Here is a 20955-nt window from a genome sequence, read left to right on the forward strand (position 1 = left end):
CACCACTGACTGAGCTCTGTCCATTGTCAGGGAGCACATATTCATAGTATGTCCTGTAGAATCTGCTGGAAACTATGACTGTGCTTCGTTTGATAATAAACATGGCCGGGTGCCCTCATACCTTATCGGAGTCTGTGGACATTGGGGGTTCGCTTGGGGTCTGCTGTGCCAGCGATCTGCAGAGCCGGGGCAGCACGCAGAGGGAACACACGCACACAGCTGACTGTTATCAATGTTGAACAAGAGCAGAGCACCACACCAGTGACGTCTGACGACAGAACATATATCATCTAATCATTTCCCTGTAATTGCAGGGTCTGGAGGCTTTTCTGAGCCTCACTTACCACAGGACTTAGAAGAGACCTGACTTCTAATAGCAATTATATCCTTTTCTTAGAATTTTAAAATTCACCTAGACAGTTTAAGAGAGGATTATACTGCAGCTATAGAATTCTACAGGGTGGTTTCAAAATTGTTCTACTTTTTTTTTTCCTTGCATGTTTGAAAAAGTCCATGTAGTTATCTGTATGTTGCTTCTTATTTCTCGGATTGTTTACTTTGGGGAGAGCAGCATGAAACCTCCTCATCCCAGGGGTTTGGTAATACTAATGGTGCCACCAACAGGAAATAGCTAAGTGTATTTTTCAAATGAGTGTTGTGCTGGTCGAAATATGTTCTTTTTAATTGAGACCTCTCTTTTACTCTTCTCATGGCCACAAAGCAGGAAGCACGCTGAGTGCACTGTGAAATATTCGGGCTGGGCAGATTGTGCTGAATGTGGAGAGCGAAAAGAGCATCTGTGAGAACATCTGTAAGGCTGAGATCAGAATATGACGGTGCATGTTTCAACAGGCTAGCTGAGTTTATTACAGACTTAGAGACAAACCGTGCAGCAACTACAAAGAAGACACACAGCAGCACTAAGAGCTCTAATAGCTCCTAGCTGGTTCTATCAAGAGCGTGTTTAACAGATCAAGATGAAATCTGTGAAAACCTGTGCATCCCCTGAGGCTGTCATTCTGAACGTCTGACAAAAATTTTGACAACTCCTACCAGACTAAAGACAATTCACTGGATCGCACACGATGCCCTTCTAAAAGATTTGGATGTTGAGTACCGTATATTGTCTCAATTCAACCCATTTTGTTCAAGGTTTTACAAGCTCTTAACTAATATGTAAGGGCTTGGTCCTGAGGCTCCCCATTGGCCCACAGGCCAAAGGTTGCCAACCCCTGCACTTGCCAACCTGCAAGTGACCCGTGCCCCATGCTACAGAGGAAGGTGAAAACTGACCTAGGGGGAAAACTCCTTCCCACCACAAACATGGTGATGGTGATGGTGATAAACTCCTCTAGGCAGGGACTGTCTTTACATTTATGTCTTGGTCACTGTTGAGCAAATTATCAGTACTTAATATGTTATTAAATCATATCAGGCTTGAGCATGCAAAGTACTGAGCCAGAGTGCTCGGCCCCTTGAATTTAAATTGGAGTGTAGACATTTCTAAGCAAGGTGATTGCTACTGACTTGGTTATTGTATCTTTGGGTACGTCTACACTACGGGACTATTCCGAATTTGCATAAACCGGTTTTGTAAAACAGATTGTATAAAATTCACACTAAACACATTAAATCGGTGGTGCACGGTCCGAGGCTAGCATCGACTTCTGAGCGTTGCACTGTGGGTAGCTATTCTATCCCATAGTTCCGGAATTTCCGGGTTGAGATCCCAGTGCCTGATGGGGCAATAATCATTGTCGGGTGGTTCTGGGTAAATGCTTCCTCTGGGAAAGCAACGGCAGACAAGCATTTCGCGCTTTTTCGCTGGATTGCCCTGGCAGATGCCATAGCATGGCAATCATGGAGCCTGTTTTGCCTTTTGTGACTGTCACGTACTAGATGCTGCTGACAGAGGCGATTCAGCAGCGCTACACAGCAGCATGCTTTTGCTTTTGCATGACAGCAGAGATGGTTATCAGCCATACTGTACCATCTACCAATCCATAAATTGGTAATAAGATGATCGTGGCTACCAGTCCTTTGCACTGTTCCATTTTTGGGAATGACTCCTGAGTCAATCCCTCCTTTTGGTATCTAAAAATAGAGTCAGTCCTGCCTAGAATATGGGCAAGTGTACTAGAGAACCACTGTATCAGAGAACCAGAGAGCACAGCTGCTCTGTGTCAGATCCTGCAGAAATTATGAGCGTATTCTATTCACAGGGGGTGCTCCTGCAACAACCCCACCTGTTGATTCCGTTCTTCCCTCAGCCTTCCTGGGCGCATTGTCCCCACTTGTGTGATGAAGTAATAAAGAATGCAGGAATAAGACACAGTGACTTGTTAGTGAGATATGAGTGGAAGGCAGCCTCCAGCTGCTATGATAGTCCAGACAGGACAGTAAGGAGTGTGTAGGAGAGGAGCCCAGCATCCTCTGCTAGTTCAGGGCACTTGAATCTTTTCTTTACACATGAAGGGTGGGGGCTGATGGAGCTCAGCCATGGTTATCAGCCATACTGTACCATCTACCAGGAAAATTAGGACCAGGCACCCTTGATCGACCTAACAGATGCTAGTCAGCATGGTTACCAGTCCTTTGCACTGCCCCATGTGCCAATAGGCTGATGACGAGGACGGATACCAGTACCATCAGCCAGCCATAGCGTGGGAGCAAGGATGTTGGTGTTGAGTGCTTCACCATCTATCTGCAGCATTCAGTAAAGATAGGGTGACATGTAAAAGAGTCAAGAGAGGATTGTTTTCCTTTCACTTCTGGGGTGGGTGGGACACTGTGTTTGACCCTAGAAGCATTTGGAGCTCAGCCAAGAATGCAAATACTTTTCGGAGGCTGCAGGAACTGTGGGATAGCTTGAGTCCTCCAGTCCATGCCATTTGATTCTTCGCTGAGTCCCTGCTATGGCATCTGTCTGGAGATATTTAAAAATGATTTTGAATTGCTGATAGAACAGATTTGCCTGCCATCATCCATGAGCTCTTTCTTTATTTTGATTTTTAACTGCATCACCACTGATCAGAGCTCCACGCTGGGCAAACAGGAAATATTCAAACTTTTCCTGTCTACCTGGCCACTGCATCCGAGTTCAGATTGCTGTCCAAAGCGGTCAGTGGTGCAGAGCCCTTTATACCGATATAAAGGGCCTCTTAGTGAGACCAGGCCTTTCTTTCCAGGTACTTACGTTGTCATCCTCGCTGTAGGAAAATGGCTCTTTCCACCACCACCGTCAACTCTCCATACGTTTAAAAACTAATTTAAGAAAGAAGAGCAATACTATGCCTTGGCCCCTAACCCTGCTAATAGGATGTAAAGGCAAAGAATCATTGTCTTAAATCTGTCAGAGAAAAAATAAACTGTCCCATAGAAATAGGAAGGAGAAATAGAATCACTGTCAGGAAGCTGAAAGGGGATTTGGAGAGTCAGGTTTCCTTTTCATGCATTAACTGTATGGTCAGAGTGACTATGGCTAAAGTTTTATTTGTTCGTAGGTATTTGATTTCAGTGGAAGTTAGGAGCTTAAATACCACTGAAGATGTAAGCCTCTGACTCTGGGATTGCTGGACACATGTGAGGAATCCTTCTGAAGTCTTATAAACACACAATGACAAGACATTCAGTGGCAGTTGGAAATCAGCTGTTCACACAAATAAGGATCATTACTTGTGGGAGTAACGGCTGCAGGATTAGGCCCTGAATTGGTGACATATTGTACAGCTTCAGCCTGATCCTGTAATATATATCTGGGGAATAGGGGAGATTCCACATAGAGACAGCTATGTTCCTAAAGCAGTCCAGCATTTCTTCTTCACAGTGAGTGCATTTATTCTGACCACACTGAGTGAAGTTGGAAGTTTTCTGTTGATGGCCCAAAAGTTGTAAAAATTTGCAATGTGCTCAGAGTTCAGATAAAGGAAACGTGTACATTGAAATAAATCAGTCAGTTCAGTGAAAGGCTGATAACAGCCCTAGCAGCTGTATCAAGGTGTAGGTGGCTGGTTATTGTCTGCATTTCTCTGACTAAGCTGAAAATTTCATTGCCAGTGCTGAACAGATTTAGTTATCTTTTCCAGTATGGCTTTATGTGCTCCCTGGACCCAGGACTAACATCCATTTGTTATGGGGATTTTAGATTAGCTCTCCAGTACAGTCCTGTTGACCAGACATAAACTTCTCTATTCAAGCTGATAGTGAAGTGTGAGACTACAAATGATACAATAGTTTTGTATTGCACTGTAACCAAGATCCAGACCCCATTGTGCTGGGTGATGAATGTATATACACATACAATGAGACAGTCTCTACAATCTAAATAGACAAGAAAGATCTAGGATAGGAGAAAGCAATTATTATTATCCCCACTTTTTACAGATGGGGAACTGAGACACACAGAGATTCAATGCCTTGCCCATGACCAGACAGCAAGTCTGTAGCAGAACTGAGAATTAAACCCAGATCTCCCAAAATCCAGTCCAGTGTCTTAACCACAACACTCCCATTGCTCTGTTATACAGTAATATAGCATAGGCATATTGTGCTGCTTAAAAAATTATTATTCTGTATCTTTGTGCATATGACACAATTTAATTAAAATAACCTTGTACTGTTAGTCATCAGAATTTTTATCTAATCTTGATCGTTTGCTACAGACTTTTCTCCAGGAAAAGCCAGCATGAGTTATTGCTAGATATGCTGAACATACTAAACATAATCATTTCTATTGCTTGAAATGCTAGTGATGTTTGTGAACTCATCTATTAATCTATATTGTGTTGGGTTTTTTTGTTTGTTTCTAGCAAACCTAATGGTGATTGCAACTAACCTTCAACACTTCTGTATATGGATTAAGGTAAATCACATTGCTTTGCAATACCAGAAACAGCTGTTGAGATGTATTACACTCTGAATCTTAGCTGAGGCATTAATCAGTCTCAAAAGCTTGTTAATTACAAGGCTAACATTTGTGGTGGTGAAGTATAAAAAGCAGTAAATGGCTTTTGTGTGAGAGAAAGTGCTGCAGCAAAATGGAGGGATTTGTCAGCCACAAAAGCTGCTGAGAACATAATTCCTATTACTGAATTAGACAAAGGAGGATTCAACAAACCCAATTATTAAAATAATGTTTGTCTCATCTAATGAGGCCCTAAAACTCAGTGAAGCTGCCCGTCCAGAATTTCCATTTGGGTGTCAAGAAGTAACATGGTACTTAAGCACATGCTTAATTTTAAGCATGTGTGTAGTCCCACAGAACACTCTATGAAGTCATGTGATGATTCAGGCGTAAAATTAAACATGCTCTTAAGTGCTTTGCTGGACTAGGGCCCAGGTGATGATTTAAAAAGGGAATGTGGCCCATTCACAAGCAATTTAGCTGATCCAGGTGAAAAGAACAAAATAAAAATATTTTACACTATAATTTCTGTTAACTGAACCCCCTGTTATTCAAAACTCGCTTGCATGCTCTGACACTGTCCTGTGCTCTTCTTCACTCAAACCTGGAGCACAGTGAAAAACAATGGCTGGTTGGTAAGCATGCAGCTGCTCCCAAGGTCAGCCGGGGCTACAGGGGCTTCTGTACTCTGGGATCTTACCCTCAGAACTCAGTGATGAAGAAAACAGTGGGCCAGTGAACAAAGTCTGTCCCCTTCTGTCTTCAAGCTGTTAATCCCTGGAGAGCAGCAAAGAACTGGTGTACAAAGCTGGCGGGTCATCCTCTAAAATCAAAATCTCAATTATCTACAGTTTGAAGATAGAGCTGAACAAATAATACACTCACTGACAATGACAATACACGCACTGACTTCAGTGGAGCAGCAACAGGTCACTCACTGGCCTATTTAAAGCTGATCCTATGTAATTAAAGCTATTGGTTTTAGCAGTTCCATGGTAGCTACAAGGGGTTGTCTCTACAAACGCTTAATTAATGGCAAGCTGGGGTGTAAATCTACTGTAAAAAGTTCTATAGTGTGCACTGAGCTACCCTGCTTTGAAACAGAAGTAGATTAAAGTGAACTAGGAAACTTCTAATGTGCAGCAGCAGGTTCCAAACATACATTTAGTGCAGGGGAGATTTATATCCCAGTTTGTCACGAACTAAGCATTTGTATAGACAAACCCTGAGTAATAGCTGGATACAAATATCTAGCACCAAAGGAAGCAAAAATTCCTGGGAATGGCTACTGTGAATCCACCATGCACATCTGGAAGATTAATGGCTAAACATTTCAATCTGAGAAATGTTTCAGAATTGTATTCAAGTGATCTCAAGCCAGCAGTAGGGCCTTGATTCAGCAAAACTCTCACGCACATGCTGAGCAAGAGCAAAAAAACCAAACTTCCACAGCATTTCTCCAATCCAAGCAAAGCTTTGACATGCAACTAAATTCAGTAACTCCTGCTGGCAAGTTTATGGGAGGCTGTCAAAAGAGGATGGGCTGGTTAGCGTTTTATGTCATACAATGCTACAGCTCAGAAACCATTACTCATCAGTCTTGTTGTTACATGAATTTTAGCTTCTCCGGCTACCCTGTCACTGATCATTTAGCAGAAATGAAATCCATCCTAACATTTTTTACTGAATATTCAATACAATTTTTTACTTATTTACGATTGATTTATAGCAGCCTGCTGATAGTAGATGCTTTAGACTGGGTTGCCCCCTTGCTGGAAGGCAATAGGCCAGTTCTGTTGTACTGGGATGCTTTTCTCCAATTGATGTCCACCATCTTCAGTGACCCACACTGATGGGACTCCAGCAGGGGCAACACACAATGGCCTCCTATGCAAGAACTTCTGCTACCTCAGAGCAGATACAGAGTGGAACGAAGGAGCACAGCTATACCAGTTCCGATGGGGCTTGCGGGAAGAAATCAAAAATGAACTGGCCCATACAGAGATGCCAACGGGCCTAGATGCCTTTGTGCACCTCACGATCCACATAGATAATCATCTGTGAGATCAAAGGGAGGAGAAAGGGGGTTGCCTGTAGCCTCCCTTATCATGTACCATGACTCCAATTTTTGTATCACCCACTGAACTCATGCAAGCCAATCTAGCTCATCAATGACTCACTCCTGAAAAAACCAACGGTTCCACCAGCACCACCTGTGCTTCTACTGTGGTGAAACTGCTCATGGCATCTCAGCCTGCTCAGTACAAATGCCAAAGAGCATGGGGAAACAAGCCAACCCAGGCCTCGTGTGGGGAACCAGACTGGACCTTGAAAGAAGGTCCCTAGTTCTCACTGAGACACATCCACAGGCTTCCCATTAGCAGGTGACTATCCAGCTGTACATCCTGGGGGACCCCCTGACAGACTCCCTTCCAACAGACCCCCATCGATTTAGGAGCAGCAGACAATTTCATGGATGCAGCTACAGCTCAGGCCCTACAGTTCCCCTTGCTACACAAGACCATGCTGACACAACCAAAACTATTGACAGCTCCCTGCTGCCCTCAGGTCGTTGTGGAGGAGACTGTCTCCCTGAAGGCCATTATTCAGGGACACAGAAAAATGATACAATTTGGCATGATCCATTCCCCGCATTTTCCACCAATCTTTGGCATCTCCTGGCTGACCTTTCATGACCTCTTTGTTTACTGGCAAGAACAGAAAGTTACCTTCCCATCAGAACTCTGCTGACAGCATGGCAAGGGACCCCCTACGGCCACTTCAAATATTTAGTTATGTCATTCGGACTAACTAATACGCCAGCAACATTCCAGCATTTCATTAACAATGTACTACGAGACCTACTGGACCAGTTTGTGGTAGTGTCCTTAGATGACGTATTGATATTCTCAGATGATCTGGACCAACACACCACTCATGTCTGCACAGACCTGAAGAGATTATGACAACACGGTCTCTACACTAAACTAGTGATGTGCACATTTGATCAGACCTCAACAGAGCTCCAGGGTTTCGTCCTGTCCCCAGAAGGCACCAAGATGGAAGGTCCATGCAAGGTCTAGTCTGTCTGCAACTGGGCAACCTCCCTACAACATTGTTTAGGCTTCACAAACTTCTACCAGGGGTTCATTTCAAATTTTTCAAAACAAGCCAAGCCCCTCAATGTCCTACTCCAAAAAAAAAATGCCAAGTTCCATTGGTCACCCAAGGCCCAGAAAGCATTTGAGCAACTGAAGCTTGCCTTCAGCACCGCTCCAGTAGTGGCCCATCCTGACATGGCTCAAGCTTTTGCTGTGGAAGCAGACACCTCTAGTATTGTGATTGGGGCAGTCCTCTCCCAAAGCCAGGGACCCAAGCAAATACTGCATCCCATTGCCTACTACCCAAGGAAGCTCACACCTGCTGAGTGAAACTATGAGATCCAGGACAAGGAGCTCCTGGCAATTAAGACTGCCTTTGAAGAGCGGTGACACTACTTGGAAAGGGCCCATCATCCAGTCCAAGTGTTTACAAACCTCAAGAACCTGGATTACCTTTGCAGGGCTAAGGCCTTAAACCAATGACAACTCCAATGGGCCCTATTTTTCTCTCAGTTCAATTTACCCTGACCTACCACCCTGGAATCAGGAATGGCAAGGCCAGTGCCTTGTCCCAAAGATATGGGCCTGACCCAGAAGGCTCCAGTCTGGAACCAGACCACAATCTCAAATTAAAGCAAAAATTACTCCCAATTACTTAAAGCAAATTACTCCCAAGACCTGCTCCATCTCTGGAATTCCATCTGACAAGCTGGTCATTGTAATATACAAACAAAAAATATATCTAGCTTTTAAAGAACTGACCTACTTTAATTATTTTTGATAAGGGGCCCAGAAATGGGAAGGCCACTTGGAGACAGAATTTCCCCACCCACTATAAACAGAGGGGGGGGGAATTCTGAGAGACAAGACGCTATCCTGGCCCACCACTAGAAGGAAGCGCAGGACCCACTGAGGTGGAGAAGAAGCCCTGTTACACCACCTCGATGAGGGAGAGTAGCTACCAGTGCTGTAGCACTGTCTACACTGCCACGTTCCAGTGCTGAAACTTGAGCGAGAAAGTTGCAGAGCTGTAAAGTGGCAGTATAGACAAGGCCTCAGATCTCTGATCATCACACACAGTGACCACTTGCCTTCAAATGCACACCAATTAGCACTTTCCTGCTAACGTTCTTCATTTGCATTACACAAGGCTTCTTTCTCATTTGATGGGTTATTTATTTACAGGTGTACATACAATGTAAATGTTTGCTACTACATTATAACAAGATGAGATAAGTGAAAAACATCCCATTCATTTTCATGAAGTTTTAACACCAAATACATTCTTATACAATTAACAGTCACTGTGATCTATACTAATAAACAAGTGAATTGTCCTGGGGCTTTGGCAGGAGCTGACACCTGGTCTGCCAGTATAACTGGGCAAATTATGGTACCTGGTCAATGGGGAAGGTTATGGCGCAGAGGAATGCACTTGTTCATACTCCTGCCCTGGTTCAGGCCTTCAATAGGAGCCACCCTGAGAAACCTGAACCCATGTCACCCAGAGGGGAAAGGGTGATGCCATGACTCATGGGTCTCAAAGTGGGGTCTGTAGGAGCAACCATGCTCCAACCCTCTAACTGGCAGTGTACTGATGCTTGCTTACCTGGCACCCATGAAGCCTAACCCCAGTTTGAGGTGCCGTCCCCTGAAGTCCTATTGGCAGAGTCCTGGAGCAGCTGATTGGCCGGCTGCCACTACTGAAGCCAGTGGCAGGAACAGGAAGCTGTCTGAATAACTGGGCTCCATCCTGTTCTGGTCTCCTGCTCCCCAGGCATCCTGACCTAGCATGACTCCTGGCATTTGATTCATGGTTCTGATCTCCCGTTTGTCTCCTGCTTCTGACCTCCTGGTATCCTGACCCAGCTGACTCCTGTCTTATCACCCTGAACTCTGACTCTGACTACTAGGCCACCCAGGACCCGGCCATAACATTAAATACTAAGGTGACTGTGGGTGAAATCCTGACACTCTACAAATATCTTAGATATCAAGATTAGATAACATGGTTAGAACACTGCTGCTGAGGTACCTCAGTAGTGCAATCAGCTTCAGATTGAGTAGAGGGACTGCTTTGTTGTAGCATGAGAGCTGAATAGTTGTTACTTTCTGATGGCTGTGCATTTTATTTTTAATTGTATTTTTCTGGTGCTCATCCTTCCTCAGAGTTCCACCCAAAATTTGAAACACAACAAGAATCCTACAACTTTCAAAACAAAACTTTAGTGCATGGGGCAGAGACTGTCATTTAATACATACTGGTACAGCCCCTAGCACAATGGAGCCTTTAGGTGCCACTGCAATATAAATGTTAAAATTAAATAATAACAAAATTCCCAAGCGATTTCACATAGACCACTAGTCCATAAAACAAGAGCCTTATCCTGCAATGTTATGCACATTAACTTCAAACATGAGAGTAGCACTACTGACTTCAGTGAGAATACTCATCAGTTTAAATTAAGCATGTGCATGAATTTTTATTGGCGTGGGGCCTGTGCCCATTGAAGTCAATGGAGAAGGTCCCATTAAATTCATTGATGCAGGATCAAGCCCTGAAATAGCGATCTCGTTCCAGTTCCCAGCAGATAGGTGATCTCATTTAAAAAACAACAACAACAACAAAAACCCACCAGCAGATAGGGTGACCAGACAGCAAGTGTGAAAAATCAGGATGGGGGTGGGGGGTAATAGGAGCCGATATAAGAAAAAGACCCAAAAATCAGGACTGTCCCTATAAAATCGGGACATCTGGTCACCCTACCACCACACAACAGTTCATGTTATATTTATTCTGCAAACCATGGGTACAGATAATACTCTACCTGCATCACTACACAGTGGCAGTGTAGGCATCTCTGCTGTACTCACTACAGCTGCTTGTTTGAATAAGTGGAAGGACGCAAATCTGTCTTGGCATGTGAATCCCGATGCTGTTGGCAAGTTGGTTGTTACTGGCTAATCAAGGAGATTGATTTGCTGCACTTTCACTTAAGTTATCAGTTTTATAAATGTGAAGATGATAGCATTGCATTGGTGTGATTTACTAACTGTATTTTGGTATAACACCAAAATGTAATGTAGTGAACTGAATCCGTCTAATGCAGTGGTTCTTAACCTGGGGTGCACGCACCCCCTGAGGGTGCAAGATGCCCTTTCTGGAGGTGCAAGCCATGCCAGATTTTTTTAGAAGGTAAATCATCGAAACCACAAATTAAGCACAGGCACTAAGTACAACTACTTTGTTTCATCAAACCTATGTATTTATAAACATTATACATTTTTTAACAATTACTGTAATATACAAACAAAAAATATATCTAGGTTTAAAGAACTGACCTACTTCAATGATTTTTTATAAGGGGTGCGAGACCACATTTTGAGAACCAAAGGGGTGCAGGCTGCAGTAAAGGTTAAGCACCACTGCTCTAGTGGATAAAGAATGCTGAGGAGTAAACTTTGGTGAAATGACTTTAGATACCCAAGGCAGTTTCCCATTTCATGTTCTATGCCTTGTTCAGAACGGCTAGAAAAATAAACATGTAAAGTAGCAGTAAACCACAAAATCATTCACAGTATTTGTAAACTGACATTCAGGTCCTTTTTGGATAGTCTACACAATCTTCAATATCATCACCATAAAAAGGGTGCAAACTGATAAATTACTTTAATAATGTTCCTGTCTGGAATGTATTCAGTACCCGTTCCCAAGCCTACAAATGGAAAACACTAGAAAAATATGGGGAACAGTTCTGCATTGGTAAGGGAATAATGACTGCATAGATTTTTCCGTCTCTAATTTCTAGGATGTGCACCCTATTTCCTTACAACCACTGACAAATGCCAAATGGATTGAAATGAACTAAGATTCTAGTCAGCGCCTCAGCTGGTGGAAACTGGCACATCTCCATTGATGTTAATGGAGCTATATTCCCAGTCGGTAAGAAATTCTGAAATACAGTATGTTCTGTTTCAGAACAAAAAGTAGCAATTTTAAAATTCCCAGGGAAGGGAAGTTGCAAGAAAAAATGTTTCCAAAAAAATCAAAATGCTTCATTTTGAAAATTTCAAAATGAAATGCCACTTGGGTTCACAAACTTGGGAACCCAAGCTCAGGTGGGCCCCCCAAGGTTTCCTGGCTCTTAGCTTCACAGAAGGGAGCCTGGATGTCTTGGGAGTCATGTCTGAACTTCAGGCCTGGGATCTGGAATACCCAAGCTCTCAGTTTTTCAACAGGGAGCCTAAAAGCCACAGCAGGGAGCCCTATAAGCTTTAGGGTCTCCAACCCCAAAGCAGTTGGCATGATGGGCTGCCACAGCGCTGTAGACCCTAGAAACCCCAGGGTCCCTGGTACTGGGACAATCCTTCTGGTGGGTTGCTGAGGAGACTGACAGGCAAGCTGGCAGAAAACCAGGCAGGCAAGTTTCAAACCCTGTCTGTGATTTGTAAGAAGAGTCATCAAAATCAGCACATTTCTGTGAAAGCTTTTGCTTTTGACAAATCAGCATTTGCAGATGGAAAACCATCTGATTGTAGAATTTCCTACCAGTTCCACTGGCAATGCTATCTGCTGAACAAGGAAGGGCTGGGTTCATGTTAGAACTAGGCTGCAGTTTCTGGAGGTGCCAAATGGCATTACACACTTCAGACACTGGCCCCCTTGTTGTTATAGACGCCACCACTTATTCATTTTCCATGGTGTTTAGCTACTGTGATGAAAGGCACAGCTGGAGGTGGGGGATGCTGGGCAGAGTAGGGGATGAGGGCCTGGCAGAGGGTGGCCGGTCATAGTGGGAGCAAGAGGCCCAGTTGACTATATAGACAAAAATACCGGAGAGTGGAAATTTTATTTCTTTTGTAACTGTTATTTATTGGACTGAATGCCAATGTTTTTTCAGTTTCAAACAGCTAAATGACTTTTGATGGGCAATATTTACATTAGTGTTTGTTCTGTCTCCAACAAAAAGGCATATTAAGAGCTAAGTATCTACAGAATGAGGGCTTTTATCCTCTCTCTCTCTGCAACAGTAGTTTGTCATTAACAATCACGTTTATACATGTTTAGCCAACTGAGGTGCATGAATAAAGGGCAGTACAATTGGCCACTCTGTGCTAATATATTATTAATGGCCTTAGAGTAAATATTGAAACAGGAACCTCTAACACTATTAGGAACTGCTATCTTCTAAATGTGTTTTCCTATGTGAGAGTTCAGAATGCTGGTTGTAATTACATGTACAATGAAGCAGAAGTAAAGGGAACTTTTATAATGTTCACCTTTCGGTACTGGGGCAAACCCAACAAACATTTCTTTGTCCTTTGCCCACAGAGGCTAGTGCAAAGCCCTAGTAATTGGAGTCTGTTACTCATTTATAACAGATTCCCAAGACTGGTAAAGCCTTCTTGATTTATTCACAGTTATAAACTGCTTTTTGGTTTTGTTCCACTGAAGCTTGTTTATTTTCCCTACCTATGATAGAGCCCTGGCAAACTCTGAGCTTGCACTACACCTCTGTGATCTCTCCTGATTTATTCAATGATCATTTAATAGGGTGAGATTTGAGAAGGGATGGGGGAACTATTAAGGCTAGATGGTCACACGCTTCTCTGCTTATGTAGGTTGAGCCATACACCCAACTGGTCCCTTTGCACCCAATAGAGCCACCAGCCAGGCCCTCGCCCACTCCTCTGGCTAGGCCCCCATACTCACATTGCTCCCCCAAAGCTGGGATCCTCACTGCCATTCCAGTCAGCCCCCTACTCCCAGCTTCGCCCTTGCCCCCTCACACCTGCTCCCAACTCCATCCTGCCCCCTCCAGCCAGGCCTCCATTTGCACTTAAAAAGTTGGATAACACAAAGCGCTTGGCCTACATGAACAATGAAAAGTGCAACCCTCTAGGAATCTGCTATCTGTGATATGTATAGGCAGCAGCAGAGGGCACCGGAAAGCTCCATTGGCCTGCAGCACCAAATGGACATTCACTGGGCCTGAATTTAGCAGAAATCAGGCTTTTTTGGCTTTCACCAAAATCAGTGGGGTTCTGCCCATTGATACCTAGAACATTGCCTGAAATTTTGGAATTGAACAAATGGTGTTTTCATAGATCCATTCATAGATTATAAGGACAGACTGGACCACTGTGATCATCTCGTCTGATCTCCTGTATAACCTTGAATTAATTCCTGTTGGAACTACAGCACATCTTTTAGAAAAAAAATCCACTCTTGATTTTAAAATTGCCACTGATGGTATATTATTCCGATGAGAAAGGACCCTTCTTTGTAAAATTTGTGCCTTATTTCCAGTCGGAATTTGTCTAGCTTCAACTCCCAGCCATAGGATCATGCTACACCTTTCTCTGCTAGACTGAAGAGCCCATTATCAAAATTTTGTTCTTCGTGTAGCTACTTAAAGACTACGATCAAGTGTTCCAAGAGTTAATGAAAATCAACATTAGTGAGTTCCTTGGCAAGATCTTGTAAAACTCTTGGGCATAAGTTATCCAGATATGCTGATTTTAAAACGTCTATCTTTAGTACCTGTTGTTTAAGTATCTAGGTTTAGTACCTAGCTTCTGATTTATATTCATTACCATTAATTTCCCATTTCTTTTGTTATATATTGGTGGGTTTTTTGTTTTTTAATAACTGTCTTCTAAGCCAGGTTGGTTTTTTTTAACCAGTGTGGCCTTCCTTCTTGATTCTAGCTTTTGGGACACCTAGTAAAACGTTCCTAAACAATTCCCAATTATCATTCACATTTTTCTGTTTAAATTCTATCTCTCAATGATTTGGCTCATAGTTGTTTTCATCTTTATGAAATTGGCATTTTGAAAGCACCTAATCTCTCTCTCTCTCTCTCTCCATATGTTACCGGTTTGGAACTTTATTCTGTTCCCATGTCCTGATCACTTGTACACAAGCTACTACTAATTTACCACTATGATCAGTTCTTTATTTGTCAAGATGAGGTCTAATATCAAATCCCCCGATGTTGGATGCAACACTTTTTGAGTTAGGACACTGGCATCTATAATATTTATGATTTCCAAGGATGTTTTAGTACTGGCAGCATGAGACCTCCAACATATATCACTCAGATTAAAGTCCCCAATGGTCACTCAGCTTTTTTTCCCCTATGGAACTGGTCACCTTATTTCTTAGTGTGATTTGGTGGTCAGTGGCAAGACAGAAAAGAGTTTCCCTTCTTGTGCATTATCTCTTAGGACACTGACCCATAAGCATTTCTTATGAGTTGTCAGTGACTCAGAAACAGGTAATTTTAAAAGGTATTTTGTTATGTACATACAGACAAACATAAATGCCATCAAGTTGAATTTAGGGCTATGCTTTGCTCAGCCAAAAATACTCAATTGCTGAGTCCAGGGGCCAGATCCTCTGATTCACTATCTACACTTTGCATGGCTAAGAGCAAAGGGGACAGAAATAGCGACTAATTTCCCTATCTTAGGAGCACTCATTGCTGGAGAAAAGCTGATGGGAGCACTTCAGTTGCCTTTTGTGCTAGCTCTTCACTCCCACCCCCAAGTATAGGGGTCTTGTTGGAAGAGTTAGGGGCAGAGGGAGGCTGTGGTGGAACAGAGTTCCACTATGCTGATACTCATTATGAGAAATATTTAGCCAAAAATATGCTGTAGAGTTTGATGCTCTCTATTGACTTTTGGGCAATTTAACAGGTACATCTCCACATGGGATATAATGAATTGAGTTCTGATAATTTATATCTGCATTGTATCCCTAGATCTATGTCTTGAGGTTATGTACATACAGTATAGATCAAAGGTGTTTCTTATTTTAAGATTGATTACTTGCAAAAACATCACTATCTTTCAATATATCAATACATGTACTTTTTTAAAACAGGAAGGGGGATGTGTGTGTTCATGCCAGTATTGTGAAAGAATTATTTTTCCATATTCCTCAGCAACACACGTGGTCCAAATCCTCACTTATTTGATTTCTAGGTATTTTGAATAACTATCATGAGACAGATAAGGTGGGTGAGGTAATATTTTTTATTGAACGATCTGTTAGTGAAAGAGACAAGCTTTTGAGCTCCACAGAGCTTTTCTTCAGGTCCGGGTTCAGAAATGCTCTTATTGCCATCCACTTTAAGGACAACAGAAATAGGAACAACCTGTCTTTCAAAAGGTACCCTGCACTATAGTGTATTTTCTAGGTCCAGCTGCCATCTAGCGTTCAGGCAGGAACATTGAAACACATACTATTTGTCTATATATTACTTAAATACTATATACAAAGAGCATGAGCTAGAGGTATATTTTAAAGATTTCCCTTTTTTCTTCAGCTGCAAGTCATTTTATGACCCAATCCAGAAAAAATGTTTATCACCTCTGAGGTCACAAAACAACACAGGCTGGTTGAATAGCACCAGCCTACCATCCAAGTGAAAATAGGGAAGTGGATTATTTAACACAAGGAATTTGTACATAGCTCTATGCTCTCCACCTCCAGTAGGCAGCACTTCAGAAGATTAAGTAACTTCCCCTACATAGTCACATGAGAGAAGAATGGCTCTCATTGAGCCAGACAACCAGGAATATTCAGATAAAAACTACCTCATCCCTTCTCATAAGAAAGGATTTGCTCCTACACCTCAGTGTTGCTGTTGTACTTCGGTTTTCCCTTCCTCCCGCCCAGCTGTGAGAGAGGAAGTCATGTTCCCCACCCAGGATCACATTTGGCATGGGAAACTCTAGTGTAAGGGATGCTTCACTTGCCTTACTTTTCTCCATAGTGAAATTGTTACCCAATAAAAAAAAAGCACGGGCTGTACAACATCTTTAAGCTTCTTATTTTAGTCAAAATGATTTTGATTGGTATTATGCTTAACTGATCAACTGTGTAGGAACCCACCCATGGTCAGATGTAACTATTTGCATGAAGGAGTAGTCATAAAGTCCTAACTGAAAGTCTGTGGCTGCAACTGGGACATTTGGACAGGGAGTGAGGGAACAGAAGGGTATTCCTTCTAACTAAGAGTGAGGAAATGGAGTCACAAATCTGGTAGTTACTATCTCTTGTAAATATGTGATAGATTGAGTCTGCCTACTTAACACTCACTTTCTCTCTCTCTCTCTCTCTCACACACACACACGGCGGCCATCTAAGTTTTAAAGGTATAATCAGAATACAAATTTCAGAGGGGTAGATGTGTTAGTCTGTATCAGCAAAAACAACGAGGAGTCCTTGTGGCACCTTAGAGACTAACAAACTTATTTGGGCATAAGCTTTTGTGGGCTATAACCCACTTCATCAGGTGCCACAAGTACTCCTCATTGTTTTTTTCAGAATACAAAGTTTGCTAGTTTGACTTTTTATTTTTTTAATAATTAAAGAGAGTTAATATTAATCAAAATTGGCCAGCAACAATTTTGTCTGTAATATGGTCTAAACGCCTTTGGCATTTTGAAAGACAGAATGAAAATATCTAACAAACCAAATATGTACAGAACCTTTTCAGACGATCCACTAATAAAGCAATCTTTTTTCCTTTTATTATTGCAGAGATTTCTCACATCAAGTACTAATTTATACATTTCCATTTTACAAAACAAATCAGTTTAACATCAGAACTGCTGCACAGTTCATATTTCACACTCAAACTCAAATTCCTCACAAAAACCCAGAGATAATATATTGGGCAGACCTGCTAAGACATCACATTCATATCTTAGATTTAAAAACAATGAAGCTGTGGTGAAGTTCAAAAGGTTTTAATTATTTTTTCCTACAGGGCCCCCAGGAAACGAAACTCTAATGAGTTCCTTCTCCTTAGCCCCTGTATTATCATGCAATTCTTTTTCTCACTAGGGCTAATTGTTTAAAGTTGGCATGGTACTGGCGTTTCTAATTAAACATTTCTGTAAAACTAGCAAAACATAACTGGTACAAGTTTCAAGGAAATTTATCAAGATACCTGCTGGTGCTTGTATTTTAAGATACAAAACACCTTTTTCCACACTAAGAAATAAAAAAGAACCACATTTTCAAAAGTGATCATAACTTGGGGTATCTCAATTAGACATCCAAAATTAGAGGACACTTCTGAAATTTTTGGCCCTAGTTATTAATCGGTCCCCAAACTGACTAAATTTTACTCTAAAATGTACAGTAACTGTTCAATGTACCCACTGATATCAACATAATTCTAAAAATAACTCAGACTGCAAAGAACAACTAACCCTAAGGCTTTGAAAAATTAGCATTGAGATTTAAAATACTGTAATTTCTTTAATTGTAAATTTTAGGGCTCGACCTATGCCCTCATATGTGCTTATACAGTATGTAGCACAACAGAACCCTGATCCTGACTGGTCATTACTGTCATAACTATCAAATAATAATTAAGATGAAAATCTGGACTACTGGCTTAATTTTAATTAAAATGGGTGGGGAGGCTTGGTTTTTTGGGAGGTAGGTTAATGAGAGTTAATGAGTTAAGAGAATCTTTTGGATTTCAAATTGTATTTAGACATTGAGGTAGATTCTCCCCTGGAAATGTATGAGTAAATCCCCTAAACAGTTAATGGGAGCTACACACATCAAATAGAGAATATGCAAGAGGCAGCATCAACTGAAACCAATGGACCCATTCAGCTTATGGTCTTGCTTTTAACTATTTAGCATAAAACCCACTTCATTTCTCAGACTTTTGCCTGAAGGCATGACAGGAAGTGCGTACAGAGCTTTCTTCTTCCACATTACATCTTATTTTTTAGGAACAGCGGTCAATTATGTCTATAGAAGTAATGGGCACATAAGTCTAAAAAATAAATGTGTCTTCTTTTCTCTAGGTATTTCTTTAAACATTCCCTGCGATAGCAACTGAAATCATTGTTGAATCACTCTTCCACAGTGATAATATACAAGTGTCCTGAAGTGTGCCAAAAACTAAATGTGATTGTCTCCAAAGTGAGGTCTGGGATCATGTGATCTACTTCTACATTTCCTTCACCAGTGAGAACTTCTGGACAGACTGATAGCACTGTAAGAATTTAGAGGCTTCATATGAAAATCTCATAAGCAACAATCAACCTTGATCACATTGGGGGAAACCATGAGAAAATTGGAACCAGGAGCAATCAACTTTCTCTTTGTAACATATGACTTAGAGCATTAGTTGCTCTCTTCCAGTGTGCTATATAAATTTTAAATATTACTTTTATGGGATTGTGTCCTTTTTTCCTTGAACTCATTTAAGCAGCTATAATACTATATAGGAAATATAAAACTGATGTTTTATTTACACAAACTGCAAACTTTGTTAGAACCAGTTCTATAACAGTTTCAAATGGGTCTGATTTCAAAACCCTATTTAGAAATTAATTTGTAATAAGTTATATTCAGTAGAAGTATATTACTACTCATTTAAGTGCAACATGTGACCTTATGTGGGAAGTTATTTTCTAAATTCCCAGAGTATGTGACAACAGTTGACAAACTTAGTATTACCACACTTAAGTGTAGTTGTGGTATTCAGTTTGTGGCATCGTCTCTTTGTAGGGGGATTATCTGAAGCTCTTTGGCTATTCTCTCCCCTATGGCTCGACTACTTGCAGCAATTATTCTTCGTGACATCAAATCAAATGGTCCTCCTAGAAACAAAGTCAACAACGTAATTGGCTCATAGTCTTAGAAGAATTTTAATCTTGAAAAAAATAAGCCATAAAATCAACTATCAAAATGCAATACTTAGTCTAGCAGAAAATGTGTTAACAAATCCAAATATAAAAAAAAAATTAATATATTACAATGTGTAAAATCAAATTCTCAACACTAACAATGTAAAACACAATCCAGTGGCTCATTCATGTATATAGCAACCAAATTCTCCACGCTACCCAATCATGGGAAATGCTGCCAAAGGGGATGGGGTCCTAACTCTACTTGGCTTATACTGAGCACCCCCTAACAATACTAGAAGTGTGTTATATTAATGGTTGCATAAGGGAAGCAGCAGACATTGAACATGTTTCACTTAGAAACCACATACATTTGATTTTTAGTTTGGAGGAACAGTAAAGGGTTTGGTGAGAAATGAATCAGGGAAGACAGAATAACAAAGCTGTGTGCTGAAGGAGATTAGGAAGGCATCCTCCATGCAACCCACAGAGTGGCTAAAGAGATGTTTCACTGGGGCGACTTCAGCCCTGTGGCTGATGTAAATCCTGCATGCCCCCAATTTGACCCTATCATTGAGGTAAAACTAGAAATTGACCCTTGCACTTCACAGGAATGGCCATCAGAAATAGGGACCACCATGACCATGGAGATGGGTGGGAGCTCTACTATCCCTTAGTGTGGGTCTAGACATTCTTCACTTTCTTTGAAGCCTCTTTTTGCCATCACTTACCCAAACATGGAAGGGTTTTACTGTCTTTGTGGTTGAATGTATAGCACCATTTCACTTTTTAATTCTGCCAAAGTTATTATACTGGCACAGAAAAATTGTAAGTACACCTCTTCCCTGATATAACGCGACCCGATATAACACAAATTCGGATATAATGCAGTAAAGCAGCGCTGGGGGGGAGCGGGGAAGAGACGGCGTGGCTGCACACTCCAGCAGACCAAAGCAATTCAATATAACGCGCTTTCACCTATAACGCACTAAGATTCTTTGGCTCCCGAGGACAGCGTTATATCGGGGTAGAGGTGTATTTAGCCAATGTGATTAGTTCAGATCAAGTTCTGCCCCTGGATAAGCATGCACAAGTCTCATTGAGTTCAGCTGGTACCTAACATTAATACCTGGGAGAAGAATTCAGACTTATTATTTACTTTCATATCCTAACAGGGAATCATTCTACTGCAAGAGACTCAATGCTAGTAAGCAAGAACTTCTGCTAAGTGAACTAAAGGATAAAACAAGTGACAACTATCCCTGTGCATTAATTTGATGG

General features: G+C 41.6%; 1 protein-coding gene and 1 long non-coding RNA gene across 10 annotated transcripts in view; one reads left to right on the plus strand and one right to left on the minus strand.

Annotated features, from left to right (window-relative positions):
• Positions 1-18976, plus strand: part of LOC120397765 — a 25702-nt gene extending 6726 nt beyond the window's left edge. For 2 of the 5 annotated variants that reach the window (XR_005593982.1, XR_005593983.1), the window contains exons 3-7: positions 722-1108; positions 3189-3825; positions 4809-4861; positions 11814-11947; positions 18847-18976. This is a non-coding gene — a long non-coding RNA (uncharacterized LOC120397765). The remainder of the gene's footprint in view (positions 1-721; positions 1109-3188; positions 3826-4808; positions 4862-11813; positions 11948-18846) is intronic. The other 3 variants (XR_005593980.1, XR_005593981.1, XR_005593984.1) reach the window with 2 other exon arrangements.
• IMPA1 (inositol monophosphatase 1) overlaps positions 17507-20955 on the minus strand; it is a 15592-nt gene continuing 12143 nt past the window's right edge. For all 5 annotated transcript variants that reach the window (XM_039524199.1, XM_039524200.1, XM_039524203.1 and 2 more), the window contains exon 9: positions 17507-19647. In XM_039524199.1, the coding sequence (XP_039380133.1) occupies positions 19529-19647 (119 nt within the window). In that variant the 3' untranslated portion in view covers positions 17507-19528. The remainder of the gene's footprint in view (positions 19648-20955) is intronic.

Source organism: Mauremys reevesii, linkage group 2 (genome assembly GCF_016161935.1).
Source record: "Mauremys reevesii isolate NIE-2019 linkage group 2, ASM1616193v1, whole genome shotgun sequence".
Taxonomy (NCBI): Eukaryota; Metazoa; Chordata; order Testudines; family Geoemydidae; genus Mauremys; species Mauremys reevesii.